This window comes from Tachyglossus aculeatus, chromosome 12, assembly GCF_015852505.1.
Source record: "Tachyglossus aculeatus isolate mTacAcu1 chromosome 12, mTacAcu1.pri, whole genome shotgun sequence".
Taxonomy (NCBI): domain Eukaryota; kingdom Metazoa; phylum Chordata; class Mammalia; order Monotremata; family Tachyglossidae; genus Tachyglossus; species Tachyglossus aculeatus.
The window spans coordinates 15162143-15180812 of record NC_052077.1 but is presented as its reverse complement, the minus strand read 5'-3'; the positions used below and the strand labels follow the sequence as shown (position 1 = coordinate 15180812).

General features: G+C 47.4%; 2 protein-coding genes and 1 non-coding gene across 4 annotated transcripts in view; 2 read left to right on the top strand and 1 right to left on the bottom strand.

Annotated features, from left to right (window-relative positions):
• The window catches only part of ELMOD2 (ELMO domain containing 2), a 94771-nt gene extending 81373 nt beyond the window's left edge, over nt 1–13398 (bottom strand). The window contains exon 1 of the mRNA XM_038754989.1: nt 13341–13398. The gene's annotated coding sequence lies outside the window, so the exon portion shown is untranslated. The remainder of the gene's footprint in view (nt 1–13340) is intronic.
• On the top strand, nt 610–747 carry LOC119935985. Its single transcript, XR_005453580.1, has one exon. It is a non-coding gene; the product is annotated as a small nucleolar RNA SNORA7 (small nucleolar RNA).
• A 1230-nt stretch (nt 13399–14628) lies between the features above and the next one.
• Nucleotides 14629–18670, top strand: part of MGAT4D (MGAT4 family member D) — an 89099-nt gene continuing 85057 nt past the window's right edge. For both annotated transcript variants that reach the window (XM_038755125.1, XM_038755124.1), the window contains exon 1: nt 14629–14748. In XM_038755125.1, coding sequence (XP_038611053.1) covers nt 14655–14748 — 94 coding nt within the window. In that variant the 5' untranslated portion in view covers nt 14629–14654. The remainder of the gene's footprint in view (nt 14749–18670) is intronic.

The following is an 18670-nucleotide window of genomic DNA, read 5'->3' as shown; positions in this document are numbered from 1 at the left end:
CAACTAAATTGTGTTCTTTTAAAGTGTGGTTACAGTATAAGTGGTTGTGTTATGTATGTTTTCCCTCAGACTTACACATTATAAATTTAGGATCTGTTCCAAACCTCTGGAAAAGCAATATGAAATTCTTATACATGATCTACTGAACTGATTAGCTACATCACTGTTTACTACTTATGTAATTCAAAGGACAGCATAATATTAAATGAAGTGTTGCAATGATAATAATAATGATTATCAGTGAGTAGTATTTACTGAATGCTTACTGAGGGCAGAGCATTGTACTCAGCACAGGGAAGTTACCATCCCTGCCCTCCAAGAATTTAATAATTATGGTATTTGTTAAGTGCTTACTATGTGTCAAGCACTGTTCTAAGCCCTGGGGTAGATTTAAGTTAATCAGGTTGGACACAGTCCCTCTTCCACATGGAGCTCACAGTCTAAGTAGGAGGGAGAATCCCCATTTTACAGTGGAGGGAAGTGAGGCACGGAGAAGTGAAAAGACTTGCCCGAGGTCACACAGCAGGTAGGTGGTGATGCCAGGATTAGAACCCAGGTCCTCTGATTCCCAGGCCCAGGGTCTTTCCTCTAGCCTACATTGCTGGATTCCCCCTCTTAGGATGGCACCTGGAGAGTGTCCAGTTTTCTGCCCGTCTCGGCTGTAGGAGGGAGAGTCAAGCAGCGACATACCCATTCCATTCCTAGCTTGGGCAGTGGCTAGCGAGTGGAAGACAATCGGCCAAAAGTCAAAAATCACCTGTCAGGAGAGAGTCGAGGGCGGAGACTCAAGCTTACTGCGTGGAAGAAGGCAATGGTGAACCACTTCCGAATTTTTACCAAGAAAACCCAATGGCTACACAACCCGAACAACTGCAGATGGACGTGGGACATTCTGGGAGAGATGTGTTCATGGGGTCGCTACGGCTTGGAGATGACTCGACAGCATAAGAAGACAAGACAAGGTATTGCTGGAAGTCTAGCAAGGGTGACAGATATTTAAATGAATTGCAGCTAGGGGAGTAATAAAATATATGAAATATTTATATGTGTTGTAGGTAGTGTCATAACCTAAATGTTTAGATGGCCCAGAATTGTTGCAGTTGGAGGATACAAAGTGGGAGGACTAGAGATTATCCGGGAAAGACTTCCTCAAGGAGATGTGACGTCAGAAAGGCTTTTAAGGTGGGAAAATCAATCAGTGGTGTTTATTGAGCACTTACTGTGCTCAGAGCACTGTACTAAGCACTTGGGAGAGTACAACAGAGTTGGCAGACACGTTCCCTGCCCACAGCGAATTTACAGTCTAGAGGGGAAACTTGCAGCCTATCAGAAATGAAGAGGGAGGGCATTCTGGACAGAGGGGAGGGAGGGAGCAAGAGATCAGCAGCATGAAAGGAAAAAAATGAGGCGCAGTTAACAGTTGGGTTTGAGAGGGACAAAATAGCATGCGTTGGGGGTCAGCGAGAGGAGATAGAGGACATTTAGGAAGGGAGAGAGCTGATTGAGAGCTTTAAAGTCAATGGTCAGGACTTTCTTATTGATATGGAGAGGAATGGGTGACCTTTAGAAATTTTTGAGGAGTGGGAAGCTATGAGTAGTATATTTCAGAAGAAATGACCCACGCAGCAGAGTGAATCATGAACTAAGTTGGGGAAAGTCTGGAAGCAGGAGATCAGTGAGGAGTCTAATGCAGTACTAAAGCAGGGATGCCCAGTGCTTAGAACAGTGCTTTGCACACAGTAAGTGCTTAATAAATGCCATTATTATTATTATAAACTTTAAAGCCCAGACCAGTATAGTGGCTCATGGAAAGGAGAGGAAGGGAAAGGTGCTGGAAATGTGAAATACCACGAGCCCTTGCAAACAATTGCAGAAGTAGAAGATGGGTGGGCTGACTATGGTCATGGTTTCTCAACAGTGAAGAATGTGTCCAACTTAGGTTAAACAACAGTTTCTTTTCTAAATAAAGCAACTTGTGTGGAGTAAGTCTTCAACCAATACTGTTTGTATCTCCAGGGTGGTTTTTTTTTTTTTATCATGGGTTAGATGAAACCCAGGGTGTGCTTGGTATATCAAGCTTTCAGCAAAATCAGCCTAACTCTAAAACTTTCTACACAGGAGAAAGGAAGCTCAGGTAGTCCTCAACTTTTCAGTTGAGTTTTCCCCAAGCCCTCACTTCCCCTACTCCCTCTCCCTCCTGTGTCACCCTTGCACTTGAATTTGTACCCTTTATTCACCCCACCCTCAGCCCCACATCACTTAACATTCAAATCTGTAATTTAGTTTAATGTCTGTCTCGCCCTTTAGACTGCAAGCTCGTGATGAGCAGGGAACATGTCTACCAAAGCTGGCATGCTGTACTCTCCAAAGTGCTTAGTACAGTGCTCTGCACACAGTAATCACTCTAAAAATACCACTGATTGATGCTTCACAAATATGATCGATTGATTTTAAGTTGATGAATGTTTCCGCTCTGTTTTAGCTAACACATTGTTTTGACGGACACTTGCTTCATTCATGGCACTATCTCAGAAATGCAGGCTTTAGGAAGGGGGCACATATAGGGGCTATATGGGGGAATCGGGAAACCACGGGGGAATCGGGAAACAAAGCAAAACTCCTCATCTTTCCTGCTAGCCCATTCCTCTTCCTCCTAACATTCCTATCACAGAAGAGTGCACCACTATCCTCTCCGTCCCAGGGGCTGCAACTTTAGTGTCATCCTCAACTAATCATTATATTTCAACTCTCACATTCAATCCATTGCCAAATCCTGCTGGTTATTCCCCCACAATATCTCCCAGATCTACCCCTTCCTCTCCATGATCGTCAATCGGTGGCATCTACTGAGCGCTTATTGTGTGCAGAGCAGTGTACTAAGCGCTTGGGAAAGTACAAGCAGCGTGGCTCGGTGGATAGAGCACAAGCTTTGGAGTCAGAGGTCGTGGGTTCAAATCCAGCTCCTCCAATTGTCAGCTGTGTGACTTTGGGCAAGTCACTTAACTTCTCTGTGCCTCAGTTCCCTCCTCTGTAAAATGGGGATTTAAGACTGTGAGCCCCCCGGGGGGCAACCTGATCACCCTGTAACCTCCCCAGCGCTTAGAACAGTGCTTTACACATAGTAAGCACTTAATAAATGTCATCATCATTATTATTATTATTATTATTATTGCAGTACAACAGAGTTGGTAGAAACGTTCCCTGCCCTCAACGAGCTTACGGCCTAGAGGACTGCTATTCCACCCAGACTGCTACTATCCTGATACAAACCTTGGTCATTTTGCGGTTAGACTATTCCACCAACCTCTCCTCTGGTCTCCCTGCCTTCAGTCTCTCCCCACTCCAACCTATACTACCTGCTTCTGCAAAAATAATCATCCTGAAACATCTCTTGGCCCACATCGCCCATCTCCTTAAAACTCTCACTAGCTTCTTAGGTCTCTTCACGTCCAACAAAAACTCACAAATGGCTTCAAGAGCCTCTATTCACCCCTCCTGATGTAACTGCTGTTGTCACCAGCAAGAAGCCACCATCAATTTACCCCTCTTAATCTAACTATTCTTGTCATCAGCTATTTCCCAACTCACTTCTTCATTCCTCTCAAGCCAACTTCTTGTCTGGACCTCACTTTCAATGTCCCCCACATTCAAAGCCCTCCTAAAAATCCCACCTCCTCCTCCAAGTCTTTCCCAATGAACTTCCCAGCATTCTAAGCTGATGTAAATCCATCAGTCAACTCGAGCATTGAAGAACTTCTTTATAACCTATCCTCAGCACTCTCAAATGTTTATTCAATCTTAAATTCAATTATTCATTCTGAGTACTCTGTTCATATTTTTATGCCCCTGCCCAATTTCAGCTATTTTTTGCTGTTGCTCATTAATTCTTGGATGGTTGGGAACCCTGTGTTGGTTGCAGCAGCGGCAGTAGGCTCAGGTGCCTGGTCCTACAGATGATTGGCAACTCTCCTAAGAATAATAATAATTGCATTTGCTAAGTGCTTACTATGTGCCAGGCACCGTTCTAAGCACTTGGGTAGATACAAGATAATTGGGTTGGACACAGTCCCGTCCAACATAGAGCTCACAGTCTTAGTCCCCATTTTACAGATGATGGAACTGAGGCACAGAGAAATTAAGTAACTTGCTCAAGGACACACAGCGGAGCCGGGATTAGAACCCAGGTTTTTCGGACTAATAGGCCCGTGCTGTAGCCACTAGACCATGCTGGGCTCAGATGCAGGACTCCTGGGGCAAGGTTCTTCATTTAGGTGTGACATTCAGATCATTTGTCTGAACCTTTTAGACTGTGAGCCCACTGTTGGGTAGGGACTGTCTCTATATGTTGCCAACTTGTACTTCCCAAGCGCTTAGTACAGTGCTCTGCACACAGTAAGTGCTCAATAAATACGATTGATGATTTGTCCTGTCTGTGATCATTAGTCATTGTGGCTAAACTGAACCTTCCTATTTTTAAAATATATTTAGGAAACTGTGGTTATCTATTGTGTCTGTTACCCAATATCTCCCCACCAAACAACTGATGGTGGTCATTCCTTACTGAGTTTTCAAAATTCACCTTTTAGAATGCTCAGCATTCCGGGAGCCTTAAATAGTGATCGACCAATTTGCTTTGAATAATTGGAAGACCTGGTAGGAGGACCAGTGGCATGCTCACACAGGTTTAAGACACGTACACGTCCAGCACATTGGGCTTAATTAGTAGTGGAAGACAGGAGATGCCAGGTTAAAACTCACCAACGTCCCAGGAATGCACAAGTCCTTCCTTCTCCAGCACTTCCATTGCCAATTTTCCTTCCCCTCCCCTGACCATATTCCTGCTGCCCGAGACCAACTTTTAAAATGTTGAACTGCACATGCTTCACTTCTAAAACCTCGAGTCGTTATCCATTCCTCTCCACATCAAGCTGAAACTTTGGCCGTTAGCTTTAAGACTTTCTTTCCATCAACTCTCTCCCACTTACGTCGCCACTGTTCTCCGATTTCATCCCTGCTCACTTTCTTCATTCCTCCCAAGCTCACTTTCCGTTATACGATTCTTCCACCTTCAATCCTTGCTCATTCCCTTCTCCCTGCCTACTTGAGTGGCAGGCGTGGTATAAAGTACTGGGATAAATACAAGCTAATCAGGTTGGACACCGACCCTGTCCCACTTGGGGCTCACAGTTTAAAATGGAAGGAGGATTTAATCCCCATTTTACAGATGAGGTAACTGAAGCACAGAAAAGTTAAGTGACTTGCCCAAGTTCACACAGCAGACTAATGGCAGAGCCGGAATTAGAACACAGGTCCTTCTAACTCCCAGGCTCCTACTTCTTCCACTGGACCACGGGACTTTCCTTTTACCAACTCTAAAGGGAAGTATAGTGCCCAGATGCTGCAGAAAGACACTGTTAAGAAAATATTTGTTTGCTGTAGTCTACAGAATTAAGATTGTTTCTCTTTTCGGTTCCTGTGTGCAATAAAGAGATCAGCGGAGGAAGAAGCCATAAAAATGAAGACCTTCCTTTTCTTCTGGGGTTTAACTTCCACCTCCTGGGTCCTGGGCCTCTTTCAGTGTTTGGTCTGTGGATTCTTTCTGGGTAAAGCCCTGGTCCTTTCTAGGCTTCTCCAAATTCTCCCAATTTGCTTCGCTAACCTCCCTTTTACAGCCAAGGAACTAACCCAGGTTTAATTTGTAAAGAAAGATGTGCAGGGGCTCGCACAATTCTGTGATCTTTAGTTATAAATTAGTAATGACTGTTCTCCTTCCTACTTAGACTGTGAGCCCCATGTGGGACAAGGATAGTGTCTGACGTAGTTAACTCGTATCTGTCCTAGAGCTAAGAACAGTGCTTGGCATAGAAATTGCTATGTGGTAATAACAAAAACAATAAGAATAATTATTAAGTGCTTACTATGCACCAGGCACTGTACGAAGTACCGGGGTGGATACAAGCTATTTGTGTTGGACACAGTCCTTGTCCCATGTGGGGATCACAGTCTTAATCCCCGTTTTATGGATGAGGTAACTGAGGCCCAGAGAAGTTAAGTGACTATAGAGAATGTGAAAAGAAATACTTTTTTTCACAACTCTGTTGGGCTTTGATTGCGAGCCCCCCGTGGGACAGGGACTGTGTTTAATTCCCACCTGGGTATTCTCTCCGGGAATTTAGCACAGTGCTCTGCAAGCAGCAAATGCTTAATAAACACTACGACTACTATGACTACTACATAATGAATAATATGAATAATAATAGTAAGTACTGGAGTGGATAGAAGCAGATCGGGTTGGACACAGTTCCTGTCCCACACAGGACTCCCACTCTTAATCTCCGTTTTACAGATGAGGTAACAGAGGCACAGAGAAGTGAAAGGACTGGCCCAAGGTCACGCAACAGACTAGTGGCAGAGCGGGATTAGAACCCAGGTCCTTCTGATTCCCAGGCCCACGCTCTATCCACTAGGCCAAACTGCAGACAGCTACGGGAGACAGGTCGGCTTTGGGGTGAGGAAAGAAAGAAAATGGGACTAGGTATTGGCAGTAAAAAGTGAACAGCAATCTTTACGAGCAAATGACGCAGAAGGGATTGTCTGCTATGCAGTGATCTCGTTAGCTTCAACCACCTAATTAAATCCCAGCCAGTGTACCATCTTCAAACCTGAAGGCCAGCTTTATAAATGTGGACGGCCGTGCCCTAAAAAAGCTCAGGCCAAAGAAGACACACGAATCATCATCAATCGTATTTATTGAGCGCTTACTATGTGCAGAGCACTGTACTAAGCGCTTGGGAAGTACAAATTGGCAACATATAGAGACAGTCCCTACCCAACAGTGGGCTCACAGTCTAAAAGTGAACGGGAACTGCTTTCTAGAGCCAACCTGACCCAGTGAACTGATGATGTCCGATGGAAACTGAAGTACTGCATTAGCCTGTCCCAGGGAAACCCAATACACCAACAAAGATCTACATTGGCAAGATGGAATTGAATGCTGCCACTGAGTTTTGTTTCCTAGGTTCATTCATTCATTCATTAATAGTATTTATTGAGCACTTCCTGTGTGCAGAACACTCCATTAAGCATTTGGGAGAGTATGATACAACAATCAACAGACACATTCCCTGCCCACAACGAGCTTACAGTCCGGGCTCTTTCCACTGAGCCACGCTGCTTCTCATCCTAACTCACCTCATTTTGGCTCAGTGGAAAGAGCACGGGCTTTGGAGTCAGAAGTCATGGGTTCAAATCCCGACTCCACCAATTGTCAGCTGTGTGACTTTGAGCACAAGTCTCTGTGCCTCAGTTCCCTCATCTGTCAAATGAGGATGAAGACGGCGAGCCCACCGTGGGACAACCTGATCACCGCTTAACCTCCCCAGTACTTAGAACAGTGTATTGCACATAGTAAGCGCTTAATAAATGCCATTATTATTATCATTAGCTCAATGATGTATATATTCCAGCCCAAAATTTCGTTCTTCTAGTGCCAGCTTACTCACTGTGCCCCAATCTCATCTGGCTCAGTGGTAAGAGCGCGGGCTTTGGAGTCAGAGGTCATGGGTTCAAATCCCGGTTCCAGCAATTGTCAGCCGTGTGACTCTGGGCGAGTCACTTAACTCCTCTGTGCCTCAGTTACCTCATCTGTAAAATGGGGATTAAGACTGTGAGCCCCACGTGGGACAACCTGATTACCTTGTATCTACCCCGGAGCTTAGAACAGTGCTTTGTACATAGTAAGCGCTTAATAAATGCCATCATTATTATTATTATCTCACCGACAACCCCTTTCCCACGTCCTCCCCCTGCCCTGAAACTTCCTCTCTCTCCACATACACCAGACTACAACTCTCCCCACCTTCAAGGCATTATTAAAGTCACATCTCCTTCAAGAGGACTTCCCCTATTAAACCCTCTTCTCCCTAGCTCCTTGTCCCTTCTGTATCACCTGTGCACTTGGATCTGTGACCTACTGAGCATTTGATATTCACCCCACCCTCAACACCACAGGAGTTATGTACATGCCTTTCAGTTATATGTTATAAATTATTAATTTCTATAAGTATTTGTCTCCCCCCAGACTGTAAGCTCACTGCGGGCAGGAAACATGTCTGCAACTCTGCTGTACTCTCCCAGTTCATTCATTCAATCGTATTTATTGGGCACTTGCTGTGTGCAGAGCACTGTACTAAGCACTTGGGAAGTCCAAGTCGGCAACATATAGAGACAGTCCCTACCCAACAACGGGCTCGCAGTCTATAAGGGGGAGACAGACAACAAAGCAAAATATGTAGACAGGTGTCAAAATAGTCAGAACAAATAGAATTAAAACTATATGTACATCATCAACAAAATAAATAGTAAATATGTACAAGTAAAATGGAGTAATAAATCTGTACAAATATATATACAGGTGCTGTGGGGAGGGGAAGGAGGTAGGGCGGGGGGGATGGGGAGGAGAAGAGGAAAATGGGGGCTCCCAAATGCTTAGTGAGTGCTCTGCACATAGTAAGCACTCAATAAATACAATTGACTGATTGTAGAGGCAGAAAAAGGGACAAGAAAGTGGCGGAGAATGGGGTGAACTGAGAGGGAGCAGGGTGAAGAAGAGACAAGGCAGTGAGGGAATTGATTTCCATGCGGGTATTGAATGTCACCCCTCTAGATAGTAAGATCGTTGTGGGCCGAAACTGTATTTGTTTTATTGTCTTATCCTCTCCCAAGCACTTAGTGCAGTGTCCTGCACACAGTAAGTGTTCAATAAGCACAATTGATTGATTGATTGATTGTAACATAGGGAGCAGGCCTTACATATATGAGGTAAATTATTGTTGTTGTTGATGATGTTAATGGTATTGTTCATTCATTCATTCATTCAATCATGTTTATTGAGTGCTTACTGTGTGCAGAGCACTGTACTAAGCACTTGGAAAGTACAATTCAGCAATGAAGAGAGACAATCCCTGCCCACACCAGGATTACAGTCTAGAAGGGGGGAAGACAGACACTGAAACAAGTAAACCGGCATCAATGCAAATAAATAAAATTATAGATATATACATAGATACGTAAGTGCTGTGGGGCGGGGAGAGGTGAGTGCTCACTAGGTGTTAAACACTGTTCTAAGCACTGAAATAGAAACAAGTTAATCAGTTTGGACTCAGTCCCTGTTCCAAATGGGACCCACAGTTTAGGTAGGAGGGCAAATAGGGCAGGATTTAAAAACGAGGGGCCGGGCATTGTAACCGGGGGTACACCTGGAACAAAACTGGGGGTATAGGCGGGGAAGAGGTCTCCAAACATTCTGAATATTTAATGCATCATCAGCCCCTCAGATAGTTTCAAAGATCATTAATTAGGTCTGCAAATAGTCTATCTGGTCTGCAAAATTTGTGCTGGCCTCACCGGCGCTTGTGTCTACCAACTGTATTATTCTGCACAGAGTAAGAGCTCGATAAATGCTATTAATTGATTGCTCGACCTCCTCACCTTCTGACCCCTATTCCTTTGGACTAAGAATACAAATCCACAGCGCAGATTCCCAAACAACTAAATAAGCTGGGGCTGTAAAAGAAATTAAATGAACCCTAAGGAAATCTGACAGCCAGAAAATATGAACAACCTAAATTCATTCAATCATTCAGTCATATTTATTGAGCACTTACTGTGTGCAAAGCACTGGACTAAGTGCACGTGTCTACATTTTTGTTTTGTTGTCTGTCTCTCCCTTCTAGACTGTGAGCCCGTTGTTGGGTAGGGACCGTCTCTATGTGTTGCCGACTTGTACTTCCCAAGCGCTTAGTACAGTTTCTGCACACAGTAAGCGCTCAATAAATGCGATTGAATGAATGAATGAATGTGTTCTGGCTGCCTGGTTTCCTGAGTGTTTATCTAATTTCTTTCAGATCCCGGGCTTGGGTTGATTTCTTCCTCTCCCTTGAAACTGAGTCCAGATTAGTTTTTGAGGTGGGGGGGGAAAGAATGCAAATCCATACGTTATGTGCTGGAAAAGCGGTACCTTGTCGCCCGGTGCCAGGGATTGATGCCCCTTTATTTGCATTGCTGTGAGCCCGTTATTCAGCGCTTAGAACAGTGCTTTGCACATAGTAAGCGCTTAACAAATGCTATTATTATTATTATTGCTATTATTATTATTACATCCTGCCCTGTTTGCCCTCTTCTCCCTCCTACTTAGACTGGGGGTCCCATATGGAACAAGGACTGAGTCCAACCTATTATTACTATTGTTATTATTATTACATCCTGCCCTGTTTGCCCTCTTCTCCCTCCTACTTAGACTAGGGGTCCGATATAGAACAAGGACTGAATCCAACCTATTATTACTATTGTTATTATTATTACATCCTGCCCTGTTTGCCCTCTTCTCCCTCCTACTTAGACTGGGGGTCCCATATGGAACAAGGACCGAGTCCAACCTATTATTACTATTGTTATTATTATTACATCCTGCCCTGTTTGCCCTCTTCTCCCTCCTACTTAGACTGGGGGTCCCATATGGAACAAGGACCGAGTCCAACCTATTATTACTATTGTTATTATTATTACATCCTGCCCTGTTTGCCCTCTTCTCCCTCCTACTTAGACTGGGGGTCCCATATGGAACAAGGACTGAGTCCAACCTATTATTATTATTGTTATTATTATTACATCCTGCCCTGTTTGCCCTCTTCTCCCTCCTACTTAGACTGGGGGTCCCATATGGAACAAGGACCGAGTCCAACCTATTATTACTATTGTTATTATTATTACATCCTGCCCTGTTTGCCCTCTTCTCCCTCCTACTTAGACTGGGGGTCCCATATGGAACAAGGACCGAGTCCAACCTATTATTACTATTGTTATTATTATTACATCCTGCCCTGTTTGCCCTCTTCTCCCTCCTACTTAGACTAGGGGTCCCATATGGAACAAGGACCGAGTCCAACCTATTATTACTATTGTTATCATTATTACATCCTGCCCTGTTTGCCCTCTTCTCCCTCCTACTTAGACTGGAGGTCCCATATGGACCAAGGACCGAGTCCAACCTATTATTACTCTTGTTATTATTATTACATCCTGCCCTGTTTGCCCTCTTCTCCCTCCTACTTAGACTGGGGGTCCCATATGGAACAAGGACCGAGTCCAACCTATTATTACTATTGTTATTATTATTATTACATCCTGCCCTGTTTGCCCTCTTCTCCCTCCTACTTAGGCTGGGGGTCCCATATGGAACAAGGACCCAGTCCAACCTGATGAACTTCTTTCTACTCCAGTGCTTAGAACAGTGTTTAACACCTAGTAAGCACTTACCTCTCCCCGCCCCGCAGCACTTATGTATCTGTGCATATATCAAGACGACCCCGATTTGAATCCGGGTGCTCCCTGCCTGGCTCATATTAGGGAAGCAGCGTGGCTCAGTAGAAAGAGCCCGGGAGTCAGAAGTCGTGGGTTCTAATCCACACATCCGCCAAACTAGCTCTCTTCCTCCCTTCAAAGCCCTACTGAGAGCTCACCTCCTCCAGGAGGCCTTCCCAGACTGAGCCCCCCTTTTCCTCTCCTCCTCCCCATCAACCCCTTCTGCCCTACCTCCCCACAGCACTTGTATATATTTGTACAGATTTATTCCTCTATTTATTTTACTTGTACATATCAACCATTCTATTTTGTTAATGACGTGCATAGAGCTTTAATTGCATTTGTTCTGACGGTTTGGACACCTGTCCACATGTTCTGTATTGTTGCCTGTCTCCCCCTTCTAGACCGCGAGCCCGCTGTTGGGTAGGGACCGTCTCTAGATGATGCCGACTTGGACTTCCCAAGCGCTTAGTCCAGTGCTCTGCACACAGTAAGCGCTCAATAAATATGACTGAACGAATGACTAACCCCGCCTCTGCCCCTTGTCAGCTGTGTGACTTTGGGCAAGTCCCTTAACTTCTCTGTGCCTCAGTCCCCTCATCCGTCAAATGGGGATGAAGACTGTGAGCCCCCCATGGGACAACCTGATCACCGTGTATCTCCCCCAGCGCTTAGAAAGGTGCTGGCACATAGCAAGTGCTTAACCAATACCATCATTATTATTATATCTATAATTCTATTTCTTTATTTCGATGCCCGTTTACTTGTTTCTATGTCTGCCTCCCCCCTTCTAGACTGTGAGCCCGGGGTGGGCAGGGATGGTCTCTCTTTATTGCTGAATTGTACTTTCCAAGCGCTTAGTCCAGTGCTCTGCACACAGGAAGAGCTCAATAAATACCATTGAGGGAATGAATGAATGAGTGAACGAACGAATGAATGAGTAAACGAACGAACGAATGAATGACTGAAAGAACGAACGAATGAATGAATGAGTAAACGAACGAATGAATGACTGAACGAACGAACGAACGAATGAATGAGTGAGTGACTGAACGAACGAACGAATGAATGAGTGACTGAACGAACGAATGAATGAATGAGTGACTGAACGAACGAACGAATGAATGAGTGACTGAACGAACGAATGAATGAATGAATGAACGAACGAATGAATGAATGAGTGACTGAACGAGTGAATTAATGAGTGACTGAACGAATGAATTAATGAGTGACTGAACGAATGAATGAATGAGCGACTGAGTGACTGAACGAACGAATGAATGAGTGACTGAACGAACGAACGAATGAATGAATGAGTGAGTGACTGAACGAACGAATGAATGAGTGAGTGACTGAACGAACGAATGAATGAGTGAGTGACTGAACGAACGAATGAATGAATGAGTGACTGAACGAACGAATGAATGAATGAGTGAGTGACTGAACGAACGAACGAACGAATGACTGAACGAATGAATGAATGCATGAATGCAATAATAATAATAATGGCATTCTAGACTGTGAGCCCGCTGTTGGGTAGGGACTTTATGTGTTGCCGACTTGTACTTCCCAAGCGCTTAGTACAGTGCTCTGCACACAGTAAGCGCTCAATAAATACGATTGATTGATTATTAAGCGCTTACTATGTGCAAAGCACTGTTCTAAGCGCTGAGGAAGTTACAAGGTGATTAGATCGTCCCACGGGGGGCTCACAGACTTCATCCCCATGAGGTCACTGAGGCCCAGAGAAGTGAAGTGACTTGCCCAAAGTCCCACAGCTGACAGTTGGCGGAGCCGGGATTTGAACCCATGACTCTGACTCCGAAGCCCGGGCTCTTTCCACTGAGCCACGCTGCTTCTGTAATAATAGTAATAATAATGATGTGTACCTGTACCTGTGGAATAATAATAATAATGATGATGATGTGTACCTGTACCTGTGGAATAATAATAATAATGATGATGATGTGTACCTGTACCTGTGGGGCTGCTAGCTGAGCGTTGCAACAGGGCCGTGCGCGCGCTCCGCCCCCCCGCCCTGCTCCTGCTCCTGCTCCTGCTCCTGCTCCTGCTCCAGCTCCTGCTCCAGCTCCAGCTCCTGCCGTTGCTCCGCCCCCAGGTTTTAGCTCCGCCCCGCCCTGCCCCGCCATTGGTCCATCCTCAAATTCTAGCCCCGCCCTGCCCCGCCATTGGTCCATCCCCAGATTCTAGCCCCGCCCCTGCCCCGCCCCATCGCCATAACACCTCCCCAGGTTTTAGCTCCGCCCCCGCCCCGCCCCTCCATTGGTCCATCCCCCAGATTCTAACCCCGCCGCCTGCCCCGCCCCAACGCCTTAACTCCACCCCCAGGTTTTAGCTCCGCCCCGCCCTGCCCCGCCATTGGCCCATCCCCCAGATTCTAACCCCGCCCCTGCCCCGCCCCAACGCCTTAACTCCACCCCCAGGTGTTAGCTCCGCCCCGCCCCGCCATTGGCCCCTCCCCCAGGTTCTAGCCCCGCCCCTGCCCCGCCCCATCTCCCTAACTCCGCCCCCAGCTTTTATCCCCGCCCACCCCTAAATTGGTCCCTCCCCAGATTCCAGCCCCACCCCCGTCCCGCCCCCGCGCCTTAACTCCGCCCCAACCGGCATTGGCCCTCCCCATGTTCTAGCCCCGCCCCTGCCCCGCCCCAACGGCTTAACTCCGCCCCCAGGTTTTAGCTCCGCCCTTGCCCCGCCCCGCCATTGGCCCCTCCCCACCATTTGTCCCTCCCCGTGCCCCGCCCCTGCCTTTGGCTCTGCCCCCTTCACCGGCTCCGCCCCTGCCTTGGCTCCGCCCCCTTCACCGGCTCCGGCCCCCATATTGGCTCCGCCCCCTGCCTTGGCTCCGCCTCCATCCTTGGATCCGCCTCCGTTCTTGGCTCCGCCCCCTTCGTTAGCTCCGCCCCGGCCTTGGCTCCGCCCCCTTTACTGGCTCCGCCTCCTTCACTGGCTCCGCCCCCTTCACCGGCCCCGCCTCCTTCAGTGGCTCTGCCTCCCTAAGCGGCCCCGCCCCCATCACTGGCCCCGCCCCCTTCACGGTCTCCGCCTCCTTCATTGGCTCCGCCCCAGCCCTGGCTCCGCCCCAGCCCTGGCCCCGCCCCGTCCCGGCTCCTCCCCCGGGTCCTAGCTCCGCCCTCCCCTCCCCGCGGCGGGCCGGGCCGGTCCAGGGGCGTCCAGGTGGGAGCGGGAGCGGTTTGGCCGTCCCTCCTGGAGCGTTATCCGGGCCGAGCCGAGCCGAGCGGAGCCGAGCCGGTTCCCCGGGGCCATGCCATGCCATGAGGTTCAGGAACGCCAATGTCCTGGCGGCGCTGGGGCTGTGCGCGCTCTTCTCCTTTTCCTGGCTCAGCAGCCACCGGACCAACGGGCGAGGTAACACCCCCACGGGACACCCTCCCCTCCCCTCCCCTCCCCTCGCCGACCCTCACACCCCTTGGACCCTTCCTTGCCCCCTCTGCCCCGTTGCCCCTCCTTTTTATGCCATTTATTAAGCGCTTACTAGGTGCAAACCACTGTTCTAAGCGCTGGTTGCCCCCTCTGCCCCCTTGTCCCCATTGCCCCTCCGTTTTCATGGCATTTATTAAGCGCTTACCAGGTGCAAACCACTGTTCTAGGCTCTGGTTGCCCCCTCTGCCCCCTTGTCCCCATTGCCCCTCCTTTTTTATGGCATTTATTAAGCGCTTACTAGGTGCAAACCACTGTTCTAAGCGCTGGTTGCCCCCGTTGCCCCCATTGCCTCTCCTTTCTTATGGCATTTATTAAGCGCTTACTATGTGCAAACCACTGTTCTAAGCGCTGGTTGCCCCCTTGTCCCCATTGCCCCTCCTTTTTTATGGCATTTATTAAGCGCTTACTAGGTGCAAAGCACTGTTCTAAGCGCTGGTTGCCCCCGTTGCCCCTCCTTTTTATGGCATTTATTAAGCGCTTACTATGTGCAAAGCACTGTTCTAAGCGCTGGTTGCCCCTGTTGCCCCCATTGCATCTCCTTTCTTATGGCATTTATTAAGCGTTTACTATGTTCAAACCACTGTTCTAAGCGCTCGTTGCCCCCGTTGCCCCCATTGCCTCTCCTTTCTTATGGCATTTATTAAGCGCTTACTAGGTGCAAACCACTGTTCAAAGCGCCGGTTGCCCCCGTTGCCCCCTTGTCCCCGTTGCTCCTCCTTTTTTATGGCATTTATTAAGCGCTTACTAGGTGCAAACCACTGTTCTAAGCGCTGGAGCACTGTTTGCCCCCGTTGCCCCCATTGCCTCTCCTTTTTTTATGGCATTTATTAAGCGCTTACTATGTGCAAACCACTGTTCTAAGCGCTGGTTGCCCCCGTTGCCTCTCCTTTTTTTATGGCATTTATTAAGCGCTTACTATGTGCAAACCACTGTTCTAAGCGCTGGTTGCCCCCTTGTCCCCATTGCCCCTCCTTTTTTATGGCATTTATTAAGCGCTTACTATGTGCAAAGCACTGTTCTAAGCGCTGGTTGCCCCCGTTGCCCCCATTGCCTCTCCTTTTTTTATGGCATTTATTAAGCGCTTACTATGTGCAAAGCACTGTTCTAAGCGCTGGTTGCCCCCGTTGCCCCCATTGCCTCTCCTTTTTTTATGGCATTTATTAAGCGCTTACTATGTGCAAACCACTGTTCTAAGCGCTGGAGCACTGTTCTAAGCGCTGGTTGCCCCCATTGCCTCTCCTTTTTTTATGGCATTTATTAAGCGCTTACTATGTGCAAACCACTGTTCTAAGCGCTGGAGCACTGTTCTAAGCGCTGGTTGCCCCCATTGCCTCTCCTTTATTTTATGGCATTTATTAAGCGCTTACTATGTGCAAACCACTGTTCTAAGCGCTGGTTGCCCCCATTGCCCCCTCTGTCCCCTTGTCCCCACTGCCCCTCCTTTTTTTATGGCATTTATTAAGCGCTTACTAGGTGCAAACCACTGTTCTAAGCGCTGGAGCACTGTTCTAAGCGCTGGTTGCCCCCGTTGCCCCTCCTTTTTTATGGCATTTATTAAGCTCTTACTATGTGCAAACCACTGTTCTAAGCGCTAGTTGCCCCCGTTGCCCCTCCTTTTTTATGGCATTTATTAAGCGCTTACTATGTGCAAACCACTGCTCTAAGCGCTAGTTGCCCCCGTTGCCTCTCCTTTTTTATCCCACAGCACCTTTGCAAATATACATATATATATCCCACAGCACCTGTGTCTATAATTTGTACGTATTTATTATTGTATTTATTTTACTTATACATATTTATTCTATTCATTTTATCTTGTTAATATGTTTTGTTTTGTTGTCTGTCTCCCCCTTCTCAATCAATCGTATTTATTGAGTGCTTACTATGTGCAGAGCACTGTACTAAGCGCTTGGGAAGTACAAATTGGCATCACATAGAGACAGTCCCTACCCAACAGTGGGCTCACAGTCTAAAAACTCGACTGTGAGCCCGCTGTTGGGTAGGGACCGTCCCTCTATGTTGCCGCCTTGGCCTTCCCAAGCGCTTAGTACAGTGCTCTGCACACAGTATGCGCTCAATAAATACGATTGAATGAATTATGGCATTTATTAAGCGCTGGAGTACTGCTCTAAGCGCTGGTTGCCCCCTTGCCCCCCGTTGCCCCCTCTGTCCCGTTTCCCCTTTGCCCCCTCTGCCCCCGTTGCCTCTCCTTTTTTATGGCATTTATTAAGCGCTTACTATGTGCAAACCACTGTTCTAAGCGCTGGTTGCCCCCGTTGCCCCCTCTGCCCCGTTGCCCCTCCTTTTTTAAGGCATTTATTAAGCGCTTACTCTGTGTAAAGCACTGCTCTAAGCGCTGGAGCACTACCTCTAAGAGCTGGTTGCCCCCTTGCCCCCTCTGCCCCCGTTGCCTCTCCTTTTTTATGGCATTTATTAAGCGCTTACTATGTGCAAAGCACTGTTCTAAGCGCTGGAGCACTGTTCTAAGCGCTGGTTGCCCCCTTTGCCCCGTTGCCCCTCCTTTTCTATGGCATTTATTAAGCGCTTACTGTGTGTAAAGCACTGTTCAAAGCGCTAAGAACTGCTCTAAAGCGCTGATTGCCCCTTTGCCCCCTCTGCCCCCGTTGCCTCTCCTTTTTATGGCATTTATTAAGCGCTTACTATGTGTAAAGCACTGTTCTAAGCGCTGGTTGCCCCCGTTGCCCCCTCTGCCCCGTTGCCCCTCCTTTTTATGGCATTTATTAACCGCTTACTATGTGCACAGCACTGTTCTAAGCGCTGGTTGCCCCCGTTGCCCCCTCTGCCCCGTTGCCCCTCCTTTTTATGGCATTTATTAAGCGCTTACTGTGTGTAAAGCACTGCTCTAAGCGCTGGTTGCCCCGTTGCTTCTCCTTTTTTATGGCATTTATGAAGCGCTTATTATGTGCAAAGCACTATTCTAAGCGCTGGTTGCTCCCTCTGCCCCCTTTCCCCCTCTGCCCCTTTTTCCCCTCTGCCCCCTTGCCCCGGGTTGACCCTTGACCCTTTTCTCTTATTTTAGGCGGTTAAAACCGTTACTCCCTTTCACGTCTTCTAAACGGCGAGCCCACTGTGGGCAGGGCTGGTCTCTTTCTGTGGCCGACTTGTACTTCCCAAGCGCTTAGTCCAGTGCTCTGCACCCAGTCAGCGCTCAATAAATACGATTGAATGAGTAGTACAGTGCTCTGCACACAGTAAGCGTTCAATAAATAGGATTGTTGTCCGTCTTCCCCTTCTAGACTGTGAGCCCGTTGTTGGGTAGGGACCGGCTCTATCTGTTGCCGAATTGTGCTTTCCAAACGTTTAGTCCAGTGCTCTGCACACAGTAAACACTCAATAAATTAATTCCATTGCATTTACTGAGCGCTTACTGTGTGCGGAGCACTGGACTAAGCGCTTGGGAAGTACAAATCAGCGACACATACAGCCCCTACCCAACAACGGGCTCACAGTCTAGAAGGGGGAGACAGACAACACCACCAAACGTTTAATCAGGTGTCAATAAATAAAACAGTTAGACAGGTGTCAATAAATAGCATTGTTGTCTGTCTCCCCCTTCTAGACTGTGAGCCCGTTCTTGGGTAGGGACTGTGTCTGTTGCCGAATTGTACTTTCCAAGCTCTCAGTACAGTGCTGTGCATACAATAATCACTCAATAAATACGATTGAATAAATGAATGAATGAATGGAGATGGGTTCAAAACCCCACGGTTGGCGAAGAGCAACCTTTTTCTCTTTTCCTGACACGAGTTCCGAAAAAACAAAAGTAATTCTGAGTTTATCACTAAAAATTTACAGATTTTTCCCAAGCGCTGCATACAGTAAGCAC